The 15,207-nt window shown below is 44.8% G+C and overlaps 3 protein-coding genes across 3 annotated transcripts; 2 read left to right on the forward strand and 1 right to left on the reverse strand.

Moving 5' to 3' along the window:
• The first annotated feature begins 2,128 nt into the window (after positions 1 to 2,128).
• On the forward strand, positions 2,129 to 7,142 carry LOC120696843 (O-fucosyltransferase 9-like). Its single transcript, XM_039979858.1, has 10 exons — positions 2,129 to 2,589; positions 3,412 to 3,484; positions 3,637 to 3,704; positions 4,220 to 4,308; positions 4,545 to 4,742; positions 4,846 to 5,050; positions 5,123 to 5,290; positions 5,624 to 5,791; positions 5,993 to 6,183; positions 6,656 to 7,142. The coding sequence occupies exons 1-10, from the start codon at positions 2,236 to 2,238 to the stop codon at positions 6,792 to 6,794; spliced, it is 1,653 nt and encodes a 550-aa protein (XP_039835792.1). The 5' UTR covers positions 2,129 to 2,235; the 3' UTR covers positions 6,795 to 7,142.
• A 466-nt stretch (positions 7,143 to 7,608) lies between these two features.
• LOC120700358 lies at positions 7,609 to 8,822 on the forward strand. The gene is made up of 4 exons (XM_039984576.1): positions 7,609 to 7,717; positions 7,786 to 7,874; positions 7,957 to 8,013; positions 8,205 to 8,822. The coding sequence occupies exons 1-4, from the start codon at positions 7,609 to 7,611 to the stop codon at positions 8,820 to 8,822; spliced, it is 873 nt and encodes a 290-aa protein (XP_039840510.1).
• A 4,220-nt stretch (positions 8,823 to 13,042) lies between these two features.
• On the reverse strand, positions 13,043 to 14,483 carry LOC120700359. Its single transcript, XM_039984577.1, has 3 exons — positions 14,426 to 14,483; positions 13,970 to 14,062; positions 13,043 to 13,925 (listed from the first exon to the last, which is right to left on the reverse strand). Exons 1-3 carry the CDS (start codon positions 14,481 to 14,483, stop codon positions 13,438 to 13,440), a joined length of 639 nt encoding a protein of 212 aa, XP_039840511.1. The 3' UTR covers positions 13,043 to 13,437.
• Positions 14,484 to 15,207: the final 724 nt, after the last annotated feature.

Here is a 15,207-nt window from a genome sequence, read left to right on the forward strand (position 1 = left end):
TTATAAAACCAACTTCAAAACCTCTGCGCTAGGAACCCTGAAGAATCTAATGAGGTCTTTAATCGCGTGATTAGAGGATAGTTACTGTAGCATCACTGTAGTCAATTATCAATTAATTACCATCATTAGATTCATCGCGAAAAATTACACTCATCTCTAAATTTTTTTTGTAAATATACTTTATTTAGTATTTCATGCATTCGAGATTTTTTTCGAAAAATATGCGCGCTAGAATCATAGCGTGTTCCAAACGGGGCCCTCTCGGCTCTCGGCTTTTGCGCAGAAGGCCAGCCAGTAGCGGCCAGGCTTTGGCTGACTGACTAGTGGCACCGGCCCTGCCACGGACAAAGGGCTCGGCCTCTTGGCTTGTCCAGCCACAGTGATTTATAATCCGCCGCATAAATGCACACAGCACCCTCTTTTCCTTTGAGAACTCGAGACACTACTCTCTGCCTGTGAGACTGACCTCTCCATGACTCCAAAAGTCCAAAGGAAATTATCCAAAAAAAAGAAGAGGACTTGAAACAAGAAATCAAAGAAACACTAGAATTCCTTAACCTGGCACGAGACGTCGCAGGTGAAGGTGTGAGCTGCGAACTACCATCAGGTGCTGGTTCTCCTATTTCGCAGTGATCTAAGCAGTAAGCACTACTAATCTCTCTGATCTCCTAGCAGTAGTGGCTAGTGCCTGCTCCACTTGTGTCCTGTGTCAGCGTGCCTTCCACGGAGAGGAGTGCTAGCTTGGTTTTGATTTTGACGGTTTGCGCTCTAAGCCCCAGAGCCCGCCTTCACAGGTCCACGCCTAATCCGAGGAGGACCGTTGAAACTTGGCATCTCCCAATTCCAAAGGTACTATATTATTCATAGTCATGGGGAGCTCCCTCAAATCCTTGGATTCCCTGCGCCACATATTTTTGGGTGCAATCATGTGTTCGTTCAAGCTTCTTGTGGTATGTCCCCTATTGGATTGGTTGCTACAATGGGATATTTTTTGTTACAATGGCCAATTCAACGAAAACTAGTTCATGATTTTTCGATTTACTTGGGTTACTACTTACTAGTCATTGACATCCGATGAACTCAATGCAATATACGTCTAAGGTAATATTACGTACAAAATGTCCTTTACAATTTGTAGACGAGGGCTTTCGCTTTCTTTGACGAGTCTACGAAGTATAAGAGTCCAAACTTTGTCATATAACATGTGAAAAAGAGTGCTCTTTTGTATCTACTATCTACACGCACAATGCACCTAGTTACATATCTCTATCGCTCCGTTGACTTGACCAAAACATACAAAGACTTGGCTATACAATAACGAAAGATGTAACATCAATGTGGGTAACGCAACAACCACTTGCTCCAAGTTTAGCGTAACTAGAATTCAGCTCGAGTAGACTAGTTGAAGTCTTACCCACCTGCTTGTCTACCATGAGAGTTTTTTTTTTAAACGGCTAGACATTGTTCATATTTCTATTAATATCAGAAAATATTTTAGAATATACTCGCTCAGTTCCAAATTATAAGTCATTCTAAGAATCTTGGAGAGTCAAACTATCTTAAAGTTTGACCAAAATTATAGAGAGAAATATAAAGATTTATGACATCAAATAGGTGCACTATAAAAATATAGCTAACAAGAATCTAATGATACTTAATTGGTATCATAAATGTTATTATCTTGTCATATAAATTTGATCAAAATTGAAAAACTTTGACTCTCTAAGATTTTTAGAATGACTCATAATTTGGAACGGAGGGAGCACGCAATGAAAATGCACACCCACGGTACACGCTCAAGATGGCTGGGAGTACCCCAATGACCTGCCATGAAGCACCACAGTAGACCACACGCAGCTAGAGCGCAGACAATTAGGCAATCCGAGGTCATGGCACGACGCGCCGTATCTCCGCCGCCATCTGGCCACGCAGATTCCGGCGGTTACACACTAATCCCCGCGTTTTTTCCTTTCTTACATTCCACACCCCGCGTTTCTCCCCTTTTCGGTTTCCATCCAATCTGCTTCTCCCCTTCCTCCGTTCCGTCGCCTGCCATCCCCTGCTCCATCAATTCAATTCCTGCAGCGCCCGTTTCCATCCAACTGCCCCCCCCCCCCCCCCCCCCCCAAGCTGAGAGCGAGCTCGCATCGCATCACATGATCCCCCCGCTCGACCTCCGCCGCCGCTGAGCCGCTGAGGTCGGTCTCCTCCCCCACCACGTCCCTCGCGGGCTCAATGCGCAAGCCCGCCGCGTGGCGCCGCGCGGGCCCCCGCGGCGGCTTGCGGAGGCGCGGCGCGGTCGTCCTGCTGCTCGCGCTCGCCTACGCCGCGGGGACGCTCATGTTCCTGCTCGCCGGGAGGCTCTCCGGCGGGGGCTCGGGCGTCGAGGTGGCCGCCTCCTCCTCCCAGCTCCAGCGGGGGCGGCGGCGCCACGCGGACGCGCAGCCCCCACCCCCGCCGCCGCAGCCGGGGTCCGTCTACCGCAGCCACCTCGTCTTCGAGCGGCTCTGGTCGGCCATGCGCGACGACGCCACGCTCGCCGCGTCCGCCTCCTCGCTCGCCTCCTCGGCCTCCTGGCGCCGCAGCATGGTGAGCGCGCCGCTCCCCCCCCCCCCCCCCCCTTCGTGTCTACTAGCGACCACCCCTCCTGTTTCTTCTTCGCTATGATCGGGGCTTGCCGGCTTCATCGGGGGGCCAAGTTTAGCTTCTCGCGTGCTTCTTTGCTCCGTCTCTTCCTGGGGTTTTCTGCAAGTATTAGGCAAAATATTCCGCGAACCTCGGCATCCTTTACGTGCTCGGTGCTCCTGCTCTGAATAATAACAGGACAGGAGGGGATGCGCGTTTTTTTTACTTGTTTCGTCGGGTGGTGTTCTTGCTGTGAGTTTCAGGGCCGAAAAAAAATACAGTATGCCTCGTGGTTTCTTGGTCCCCCCTTGTTTATTTCACCTTCGCTTTTGAGCCGCGATCGATTCTAGAGGCATTTCTTTACTACTAGTTCATCGTCGCTTAATTTTTCTTTACTAGTACTCTGCTTAACAAGCTGTTGCATAGCTGTATGCTTTGCTAAACTCGGAACAGAATGTTTGTAGTTTAAGCCTCATAAGATTCCAAAGGATGAAATAATCTTTACATACAATCCTGTGCCCTGTGAGAGCTTCAATTTCGGATTCTATGGGTTTTCTGTTATTCGAATTACTGTTTAATTAATCTGAGAATGCAACAAAAATGAACTACTATTGGTAGGCAAAGGACAACGTGGAGTCCCCTGCAACGTCTGTACATGCAGATTAGCTTGCTGCTTGCTACTTTGCTTATAATGATTCTTGTCAGAGCCAATCAGCGCTCATCTTAAGATACCCTTGCTCTTATCAATTTCATGTTATATAACAGTTTTCTGTTGCTGTTGTGCAGTTAATGACATCACAATATCAAAATTCTGGGGAGCCATGGATGCCCTGTGTAGATACCAGGATGACTCGATCAGGTTCCATTATAAGCAAAGTTTTGCTATGATGTCATACATCATATGTACCCAATTGAAATAATATACCTGGAATTTGGGCCACATAATCATGAGAAAACTGGATGAGTTTCAAGTTAACAATGATAGCCTCATCACATTTTGGTTCTTTGCAGAGTTGCCGCCCTCAAATGGCTATCTCATGATCGAAGCAAATGGTGGTCTGAATCAACAACGACTTTCTGTAAGCACCAGAATTATTATTTTTGTACAGATGTGTGCTCATGGTTCGGAGTAGACATACCATTGCCATTGTCTTATATCAAAGTCCAGTGCCTTATGCATCTTTGGTGCACCAATAAGTAATGTGGGACGGTCATACTTTACTCAACTATGCTTGCTTTCTTCAATAGTTTTATCATGAAAATGAGGTAACTGGCAACAGCCTAGCATTTTTTTCAGAAATAAAAAGTTACTCCCTCCTTCCTTTTTTTTATATATGACATTGGATAGTTCAATTAGGTTTCTGACATAAGTGTGCCAAATAAGTGGTTCTAGATATTTAAAGGTCCTGCTGTCTAGGGCCCACCGAACCAGTCTGGAGTACTATCTTGGTTATCACATATATGCTATTGTATGTCCTGTTGTCAATGTATTTCTTCTCACCATGACTTTAGAATGCTGTTCTGATCCCTACACATTAGCTGTAATGCTAATCTATTATATTGCGTAACTATTAACTCAGATTTTGCAATGCAGATCTGTGATGCTGTTGCTGTGGCCAGCTTGCTTAATGCAACTCTTGTGATCCCAACATTTCATCTGAATAGCGTTTGGCGTGATTCTAGGTAACTATTTGTCTGATTGTCTCACTGTTGGTTTACATATAAAATGCCCTTTTAATCTGTAGCTTCCTGTATTTTTGTTGGAAAATACTTCTAAAGTGAAAGGTTGTTAACAATTTAACATATGCAAATTTTAACATTCTGATTCTGATTTGAGAATGATCAATGTTATTGCTTCTGTACCTTTTGGTAAACATTTTCACGAGGATATAGGGTCTGACCTGGTGTATTTTTTTCAGCAAATTTGGTGATATATTTGACGAAGATCATTTCATTGAGACACTCAGAGAACATGTAAGAGTTGTGAAGAAACTTCCTGAAGATGTTTTGCTGCGCTTCAATCATAATATCAGCAGCATACCAAACATGAGAACTAAAGCCTACTCGTCACCAAAGCACTATGTGCAAAAGGTGCTTCCAAAACTGCTGGAGTTAGGGTAAGGAAAACATTCCCTCATCTCCAACTCGAATGAAGGAGAGCTTGATTTAATTGGGACAAAGCCAAGGAACATGTTTCATTTTATGGTCTGTTCTGTGCAGGGTTGTGCGCATAGCCCCATTCTCAAATAGATTAGCTCAGTCAGTTCCATCAAACATCCAGGCCTTGAGGTGTTTGGTAAACTACCATGCATTGAGATTTTCTGAATCCATAAGAGCTCTAGCAGACAATTTGGTTGACCGAATGACGAAAAAGAGTTCCTTGACTGGTGGGAAGTATGTTTCGGTGCATCTTCGCTTTGAAGAGGTTATTAATTCTCTCTTACATGTTCAAGTTTATGGTATCTTCTTCCATCCTACTGATACTGTGTAATTTTAGGATATGGTAGCCTTTTCATGCTGTACATATGATGGTGGCTTGAAGGAGAAAACTGAAATGGACAATGCTCGTGAAAGGAGCTGGAGAGGGAAGTTTCGTCGACATGGTCGAGTGATAAATCCAGAGGCAAATAGAAGGGATGGAAAATGTCCACTTACTCCTCTAGAGGTTAGGAGGACCTCCTTTTTGTCTCTTTGTATATTGCCCACTGTAAACACTTTCTATATCTAGGCTTCTTTTAGGCTGCTGTAGATCATCTCATGGGAGTCCATCATTTTATGTTGGGTCAGACAGTTGCATTTGTGCACTGAATCATCTAGTCAGTATTTCAAAATATCCTTCAAATTGCTATAGGCTTGGTTTATCGCGTTTTCCTGCTTTTCTGTATTCAGTTACCAAGTCAGTTGAGTTGGTTAAGCTTCAGATTATTACTAAGTTGCCTTTTGAAAATCATTTAAAAAGGGTTTACTGGACATGTCCTCACTGAATGGATTGTTGCAGGTTGGTATGATGCTACGGGGCATGGGATTTGACAATACCACCTCCCTCTATGTTGCTTCTGGTAAAATATACAATTCTGAAAAATACATGGCTCCACTTCGACAGATATTCCCCCTTTTAGCGACAAAGGATTCTCTTGCTTTGCCTGAAGAGCTTGCTCAGTTCAAGGTATTGCTTGCGCCAGGACTCTGAAGTTCTTTTGAACACTGAATGAATATGCATGCATGCTGCTCTTCACCTTTACCACATACAAACTTGAAACCATTTGATAGTCTGAAGTATATGTATCAGTTGATAACAGAAGTTAGATTAGGAATACTGCTGTTCTAATGATGGACTATTATGCACTCACCAACCTATTCTCTGCAGGGACACTCATCTCGGCTAGCAGCATTGGATTACACTGTCTGCGTTCAGAGCGAAGTGTTTGTGACAACTCAAGGAGGAAACTTCCCTCACTTTCTGATGGGGCACAGGCGTTACCTTTTTGGAGGGAATGCAAAGACAATAAAACCAGATAAACGGAAGCTGGTTTTATCTTTTGACGATCCCAATATCAGGTCAGTTGTTTCGAGACTCACCATACATTTTGATCACTCAATTAATCCATAATTGTATGTGGTCAGCTCATCACTGACTGCCACTAACTGGCAGATCACAACAATTCAGTTTTAAAAGTTGACACTGCCCATATGAGAATTCTTTACTAAATCAACTGCTTAAAACAATATGCGTTGACCAAAAGGGGTTCATTGGCTGTTGTTCTAGTTTTAACATAATCAACTGTATTACTCAATATGCATTCCCACCAGCCTATATTGAATTAATCTCTGAATTTTTGACACCAGATGCCTTTCCTAGCTTCTACATACTTTCTGTATGTATTATTCCAGCCAACAAATTATACCGCACCTCTGATTTGACCTTCACATATAAGGGTTCATGCTGCAATTTTCTATTCTTGATTCCGGCATAATTTCGTTTATAACTGTTATTTGGATGAGTTATTTAATTTTGCTTTTGCAATTTCAGATGGGATCGATTTAAGCAGAACATGCAGGAAATACTGCAGCACAGTGACGTAAGGAGCGTTGCATTCAGGAAACCTAACGATTCCATATACACCTTCCCGATGCCTGATTGCATGTGCCAGCAAGATGGACAGAGATAGGTTTAGCTTTAGCATACATACGGATAATCTGTCCCCCCCCCCCCCTCTGAGATTCATATACCACACAAATTGGTGCAGGCAGGCATTTTTTTACAGGTTGTAAGATGTAGTCACCATATGGAAAGTTTGACTGAAAATTCGTTGATTCTTGTTATTAGTACCAGGGTGGTCTGTAGAGGAGGTAAGAGTTGGGGAGAGTTGGTTTGGCTTGTGGATGTTGGCATATTCCACACTTTTCAGAGAAAGCTTGTGACAAAGTGGGAACCAACCATACTCCTTTGAATGTATATGCAAAGAGGACCCCTAACTACAAAGAAATGAGAACTTCCTTCCTTGTACAGTATTATACCATATGGTCTATGGATTTACTTGTTCTTGCACTTGGCTGTGTTCCTGGAATCCTGGCAGTTGATGTTTCATTTCTGAAGATGCTGCTCCCGGATAGATGAAAATAAATTGGTTGCATGTGTTGCCTGTATTCCGTTATACAGGAACATGACCTCTGTTTCTTAGCATTGACGTTGACGAATCTTCATCGTGACTGAGGTTCCTGTCTTCAATTTTTCATTTCATGGGCAACCTTCATTAGTCCTGGTGTTGACTAGTACCCTGTACCCAGCAGGAGCAACAGCTGGTAAAGTGGTATAGGAGTGGTAAGGCGTGGGTATGAGCTCGTTCCAGTCCGAGGCTCCAGCTTTGGGCCAAAAAAAAATAAAAAAACGGGCCGGTCCAAAATTAATACAGGCAGCCCGCGGAGCCGGACCCTCTCCTTGTCTCTGGACCCCTAACCTTGTTCGGCGGCGGCGGAAGGAAGATGGAGACGGAGGACGAGGAGTTGGGGCCAGAACGTATCTTTGAGATTTACCGCAAGGATTGGCTCATGATGTGGGGCAGAAACGGCGCCAGATCCTTCGAGGCCGAGAGTACGTACGTACATCTCTCTTGCATTGCATTGCTTGCTTTTCCTCTCGTTTAATCTTGTCTTTGCCAGCCGAGTTCCCTCCCATGCGCTACACAGACATACCGGTACTGCCATCAAATGCCAGACCTGGTGATACTATGGAGGTCTTCTTCCTCAAGGTGACTCTGATCAGCGGCGACTTCCAATGGCCACTAGATGTCCACGGCTTTTGTGGCTGTTCGTGATTCCCTGGACAATAAGCGCAACTACCTCTTCCGTCGAGGCAGAGATAATTGCCAGACCCTCACCTCTCCTCAGGCATGTAACATGACCCGTCTTTTACCTAGCTTTGGACTTTTATTTTCCATCTCCCATTTCATTATTCGTCTTTTATTGCTGATCGATGCACCTTCACTATATTGATTGATTTTCTTGTGTTCCTAATTAAAGGGCAATCGATACTTGTCGCTGGCCTTTAATTTGTGCATCATATCAATGCGTCCGTGCAGGATTCTCTTTTGGAACTTACAGGTCCTAGCCGCGTCATCCTGCTGTGGGATGAGCCTGTTTTCGAGCTTGACCTGAAAGCGAAGGGCAAAGCAGGGAGTTCATCATCTGAAGACGACAAGATCTTGTGCTTGGATTTCTTTGGGTACAACAACATTTGTTACAAAGGCAGTCTCAGTTACGCCAAAACTGAGGTGGTTTCAAGCAAGCATAGCACAGTGGAGGTCAGGTTTGCCCATCTCAAACGCTCCGTGGAGGCGACCATCACAGCCCGCATCAGCAAGGGATCAGGCAACTTCAGTGCACGCCTCACTGCCTGCAACACGAGCATTGGCGAGGACGTGGTGCTGCTGGACACCCGGGGCCAGGAGGTGCCTGTTGGCGAGGACGGGGAGGTTAGGCTGCAGCGCCGCGTCGTCGTCGTGGAGGAGAGGGCTCAACTGATCCTTGGCATCAAGGCTGAACAGATAGCAGGTGACACTGCTGAGACTGCTGAGAGCAGCAGTAAGCTTGAGAAGAAGTTTGGTTTTTATGCCAAGTCAGCACTGAGAAACGAAGGGTATTTCCATGTTGGGTCCTCGAGCCTGCATATTCTGGTCGCATGGTCACTTCTTCCTTAGACAATACTCACTCCGTTCCAAGTTATAAGACATTTCAACAATCTAGAAGAGTCAAAGTTTTTATATTTGATCAAATTTATAAAATAGAATAATGACATTTATTATATAAACTAAGTATTATTAGATTCTTTATTAGTTATATTTTCATAGTACATCAATTTGATATCATAAATTTTTATATTTCTCTCTGTAATCTTGGTCAAACTTGAGATTGCTTTGACTCTCCAAAATTTTTGGGATGTCTTATAATTTGGAACGGAGGGAGTATATTACAATGGGGGAAACTGATGCTGTGTGATTATCGTTACTGGTTATGATCTGGTGGGGGATTAAGCACCGCAGCTGTTGGATAGCATAAGAAACAGCACGCCACGACACAGGTACCCCCCAGCTTTGCGATCGAATCCATGCAACAGACGCACGCTGCTTGAATTAGAACAGGGTTCCTCAGTCGATTATTACCTACTAATTGCTCAAGTCAGAGGCGATCGAACTTGGCACTAAACAAGAAGCACGTTTTTCTTTTAAGATGGAACAAGAAGCACGATTAGCATGACAGCGCAACCGCCGATCGAGTCAACAACTACACAAGAAAACACAAATAGTTTGACTTTGTCTCATTCCCCTGTTGTGTTCGTGGGACAGAGGAGGCTGATGGATGCTTCACTTCGCCAGGCACGATCAAATACTCTGCCGGGCGCGCGTCTCGCTCAGCATCTGCCGACTCCTATTGCTGCTACTGCAATTCTGCAAATTACGCATGGAGTATCCACACACACACAAAAACACTAAACTAGAGATCTGGCCTTTTTTTTTTTTGCCTCTAGTGTTGTGCCGGATGAAACTGGGCGTCGGGTGCCCCGACGGCGAGCTCCATCTGGTCGTCGAGGTACCGGCGCAGCAGCCGCAGCCGGTCCCCGGCGGCGTCCACCACCTCCGGCACTGCCGTTGCGGCACCCTCGCGCCCTCCTCACGCGCCGGAACCGGAGGGCGGCGGCCACGGCGCAGCAGCATGAGCGGCAGACACATGAGCGCCAGAGCCAGGACCACGGGCAGCAGCCACAGCTAGCGCCAGCCCCGGAACGACGCTATCGACAGCGGCCCAACGCCGCCGCCCATCAGGGAAGGCGGGAGACGGTAGAGGTCTTTTTCTCAAAACTTTTTTAAGTCTCTGTTACATCAAAAAGAATTTTACTATTTTAAAGTATCAAATAAATTCTATTTATAAATTTTTTGACAGCTAAGTGCTAATTCGCTAGACGAATCTAATAAGCATAATTAATTTATAATTTAGTATAGTGATGCTATAGTAGCCATCCACTAATTATGGATTAATATACTTTATTAGATTCGTCTCGCAGTTTAACCCTAGGGTTCTACAGTTAGTTTTATAATTAACCATTATTTAATACTTCTAAATACTAAAATTCTCTTCGATGTGACACGAACTAAAGTTTAGCCCCTAGGACCAAACAATTCCAGAGTAAGGCCTTGTTTAGTTGCATTCAAAATTTTACAAAATTCTTTGTCACATGGAATCTTTTAACGCATACCTAAAGTATTAAATGTAGCTAAATAAAATAGCTAATTACACAGTTTATCTATAATTTGCGAGACGAATCTTTTGAGCCTAATTAACTTATGGTGGGACAATAATTATCAAATACAAATGAAAATGCTACAGTTTTTTACACCTAAAATTTTATGATCTTATTAGGCTTAAGACTGGCGCCCGCGCTGGTCTGGTCGGTCGACGAACGGATGACGCTTGCATGCAGCCAGCTTCCTCTTTTGGGCGTTGCTTCCGCTGGAAGCTCACCTGATTCCTGTCCATCTCACCGGCCACTACTTTTCTCTCTGATCCCAACTTTGGACGCGCCGCCGCCTCTCTCTTGCTTCTTTCACACCTTTTGGGCTCTGTTTCCCATCCCATAAACCCCGTAAACTCAAAAGAAACGTCACATTGAATATTTCGACACATACATAGAGTACTAAATAAAGTCTATTTATAAAACTTTTTGCATGGATAGAATCGCGAGACGAATCTAATGAGCCTACTTAATTCATGATTTGCAACAGTGATGCTACAGTAACTATCCGCTAATTATGAATTAATCATAAATTAATTAGTATCATTAGATTCGTCTCGCGATTCACAACCCATCTGTATAAAAAGTTTTGTAAATAAACTTCATTTAGTACTTCAAATTAGTAAGATTCCGTCGCAATTTTTTTTTCGTTCTATCTAAACATGGCCTTTATCTTGTTGCCCCTCGCGTAGCATGCGTCTCTGGTAGGAGTACTTGATACCGAGTCGTTTAGTTCCTAAATTTTTTCAGAACAGTGATGTTCCTAATGTTTGACCACTAATTAAAAATATTAAATATAGATAACTGACAAAATTTACTCTACAATTCTTAGTGAAATTACTAGACGAATCTTTTAAGCCTAATTAGATCATAATTAGACAATATCATGCTACAATACAATCTCTAACGACGAATTAATTAGATTTAATAGATTTGTCTTGTCATTTCCGCCCATCTATATAATTAGATTGTGTTTAGTCGTTCTAATTTTTAAATTAAAAATTGCTATAGTGAATTGCGTCCTAATTTTTTTATGATCTAAACACCGAGTAAGACAGTATTAATTAAGAACCCTCACGTGTACAGTATTAGCGGCACGGACTAGTGTTAACATACATGATAGGAGCGAGGTCACGGCGACATCTGTGAGGAATTAGCAGCCGTCGGTACTGCTGGTTTGAGTAGGGTTGGGTGCGGCTAGGGATGGCAACGGGTCGAGTTCGGATCGGGTGGAGTGTTTAGGCACCCAAAACCGAAATGTGAATTTAAAATCCGAACCCGACCCGAACACCGATTTGGGTCAAAATTCATCCCCAAAACCAAAACTCGTGGGTACCCGAAACATGCTTTTGTATGGAACATAATAAGAGCAATAAATATTTTTTATAAACATATACATGATATATATAACATTTACATGTATAAATAAGATGCAATAAATAGTAAATAATTTTTTAAGTCAACATAGAATAAATTTAATAGTCTATTATTACTAAATATATTATAAAATATGAGGTTTTACTCCAAACGGTTATCTATTGGGTAATCACGGGTGAAAAACCAAACCCGAAACCGAACTTGATATTTCGGGGCCCGAACTCAAAAACCGTGGTTGAGAAATCATACCCGAACTCGAACCCGCAAAATTCAAAACCCGCGAATATCTAACCCGAAATGGAACCATTGTCATTCATAGGTGCGGCCGTGCGGCGATCGTGCGTGCGTGCGTGTAGTGGCGCATTCTATCTTCTGCTCCGATGCGGCGGGTGGTCGGTGGCCAAGTCCACGCGAAGTGGGTGGCTGACGACGACGACCACCGACCACAAACACACACGCACACAAATGCCGAGCCTGAATCTGAACCGGAAAATAAAAGTGGTACTGAACCCATCAACCGCTCAAACCAAACAGTCGGTGCTGCTCATCACACTCGCAGATGCTGTAAAGTTTTGACGTAAAATATCACATTGGATATCTGTACACATTTAAAATATTAAATATAGACTAATTATAAAATAAGAAGGACGGGCCTGGTGCAGCGGTAGAGCCTACCGTCTGTAACCATAGGTTCTGGATTCGAGCGTCAAGCCCCATGCTCTGTATATTTGTGTGGTTATAAGGCTTGGGGAGTATGGGAAGCCTACGGCACTGACTACACTCTTTTTTAGACTAATTACAAAATAAATTATATAATCTGTATGTAGACTACTAGATGAATTTATTAAATCTAATTAATTTGTTATTGAAGTATGTGTTACCGTAGCAGTTTAGTGTCTAATTACGGTCTAATTAGTTTCATTAGATTCTCTCCCAATTTACAAGCAAATTGTGCTATTAATTTTTTATTTAATTTATGTTTAATTTTTTAAACAGGTGCCGCAACATTCAAGTTGATAGTTTTAGAATTTTCATTTTTGCATCTAAACCGGGCGGCAACCCTGAATCGCCATCAATACTTACACGGCGAGACAGTTGAATGCGGTAGACTGGAGGAGTCGAGGAGATCGAAGCCCCCCCCTTCCCAATCCAAATACTAATTTTTTTTAAAAAAAGATCAGAATACTAATGAGACCATTGATTAGATGAGCAGGCGCTACGGTCTCTGCTTTCCCCAGGTTCGCACACTCCAAGTGGTTTCCAATCCAATCCAACATGAATGGATAACGTCAGATACAGTCAGACACTGCAAATTAAATGTTCCGATCCAAGATCCATCAACCCATGCTCCTCGAAGCATCAATCAGAGAGAGTCGGAGAGAAAACAAGTAATAGAAGGCTGGTTCAAGCCCATGCCTCATTGCCTCCGTATTAAGTACTAGCACTAGCAGAAATCTTGGGCGGAAGCAAGAAGCGAGATCTCAGCAAAGAAACCGCTCCTGATGCTCCACCAGCCACAAGCAAATTTTCTGGTCAAGCTTCTGGCAGCTCCGATCAGCTATCATACATGTAAAGTAAGTAAAATCCTAGCTAGAAACTGCAAACCCAAAGGAAAATAGAAGTTTCTTTGATTCTTCCTGGGCACTACTCTACTGATCAGCTGGGAGCTCCAGCTGGTCCCCTGCGTCGTCGGCCCCGGCGCCGACGAGCTCCATCTGGTCGCGGAGGTACCGGTGCAGCAGCCGCGCCCGATCGCCGGCGTCATCGGCCGTGATATCCTCCCGCCACGACCCCCCTCGCCCGCCGCAGGCGCGCGACTTCCGGACCCGCCGGAAGCGGACGGCGGCGACGGCGCAGCAGAGCAGCGGCAGCCAGAGGAGCGCCAGCGCCAGGACCACGGGGACCAGCCAGAGCGCCAGCGCCGCCGCGGCCAGCGCGCGCCACGACGCCGTCAGCCATCCCCGGCCCGGGAGAGAGCGAGGGCCGCCGGATCTTTGCTGTTGCTTGCTTGTTCTCCTCGTGCTCGTGGGTGGGTGGCTGGCTCGCCGGTTGGAAGTCGGGTGGCGGCAAAGACGAGACGGGCTCCTGCTTTGGCTTTGCTTTGGGCGGGCGTTGCTCTTGCTTCTGACAACAAAAGCTTAGCTTTGCCCCCGCTTGGGAGTAGGGAGAGCGGCCTTTGACGTGTCGCCGGGGCTTGCTTTGCTTGCTTCTCGGAGCCGGAGAGGATCGCGGTCGCGGCGATGGGCACGCCACCTGAGGCGAACAGATCCGACTCTGTAAACCCATAAATGTAAAAAACGTCACATCAAATATTTCAATATATGCATGAAGTACTAAATGAAATCTATTTACAACTCATCTGCTAAAAGTTTTGTTTTAGTTGTCTTTTGATCGAATACGAAGCAAACTATGACCCAAATAAGTCACAGAAGAGAAAACGTGCAGCGCTCGATCATTGTCTTTCAATCCAATCCGCAGACCCCTTCTGCTTCTGCCGTCACCGCTCGCCAGGCACGACGCTAGTCGCAACGTCTCACTTCCGTCTTCCAAAATTTGCTGGACCCCAATTCATAATTTCGCAGGGCCTCTCAATTTGCCAGGCCGGCCGGCCATGTGCCCCGGCTAGGGTAGTGGGGCTTTTGACGGACGCGTCGCCGTGGCTTGCTTTCCGGGAGTCGGAGAGGAACGCGGCCATGGGCACGCCACCTGATTGTATGAGTGTTAGGGTGTGTTTAGATACTCCAAATTTCTCCAAACTTTTCAAATTTTTCATCACATCGAAATCACATCGAAACATTAAATATAGCAAATAACCCATGCATGAAGTACTAAATGTAGTTAAATAAAAAACTAATTGTATTGTTTTGATGTACGTTGCAAGACGAATCTTTTGAGCCTAATTAGGTCATGGTAGGACAATATTTACCACAAACCAACAAAAAATGCTACAGTGTCTGACGTGACTTTTTCTATCACTTTTTCCAGGTATCTAAACACAGCCCTATCCGCCTTTAACAGTCGCTACCCCTCCGTGACGGATACATCCGACAGGGGAAGTCCTCAATACCGTCACGGATAGTCTTCCCAGACGGTACAACGCGCGCGCGGCACTGACGAGCCTCGCACCGAGGGGAATACTGCAGACCGACGGGAAAAAACTGAAAACTGATGTGGTGTAGTGAGTAGCAGCCTAGCAGGCCAGGCCTGATATTTCCTTGATAATTTTTAAGCGCGTCGTCGCCGCTCAGACTTAGGCCCTGTTTGTTTCCGCTTATAAGCGGATTCTCGGTGGAGAAAGAATCCCACCTAAACGTCTCGATTAAAATCGGATTGTCTGGAACGCCGCTTCCGTGGGAATCGTAGAGACAACGTGAAGCACGATTCTCACCAACGCGTCGCACGAGCCGCGCACCCCAGAA

The sequence above is a fragment of the Panicum virgatum genome, chromosome 3K, assembly GCF_016808335.1.
Source record: "Panicum virgatum strain AP13 chromosome 3K, P.virgatum_v5, whole genome shotgun sequence".
In the NCBI taxonomy this organism is placed as follows: domain Eukaryota; kingdom Viridiplantae; phylum Streptophyta; class Magnoliopsida; order Poales; family Poaceae; genus Panicum; species Panicum virgatum.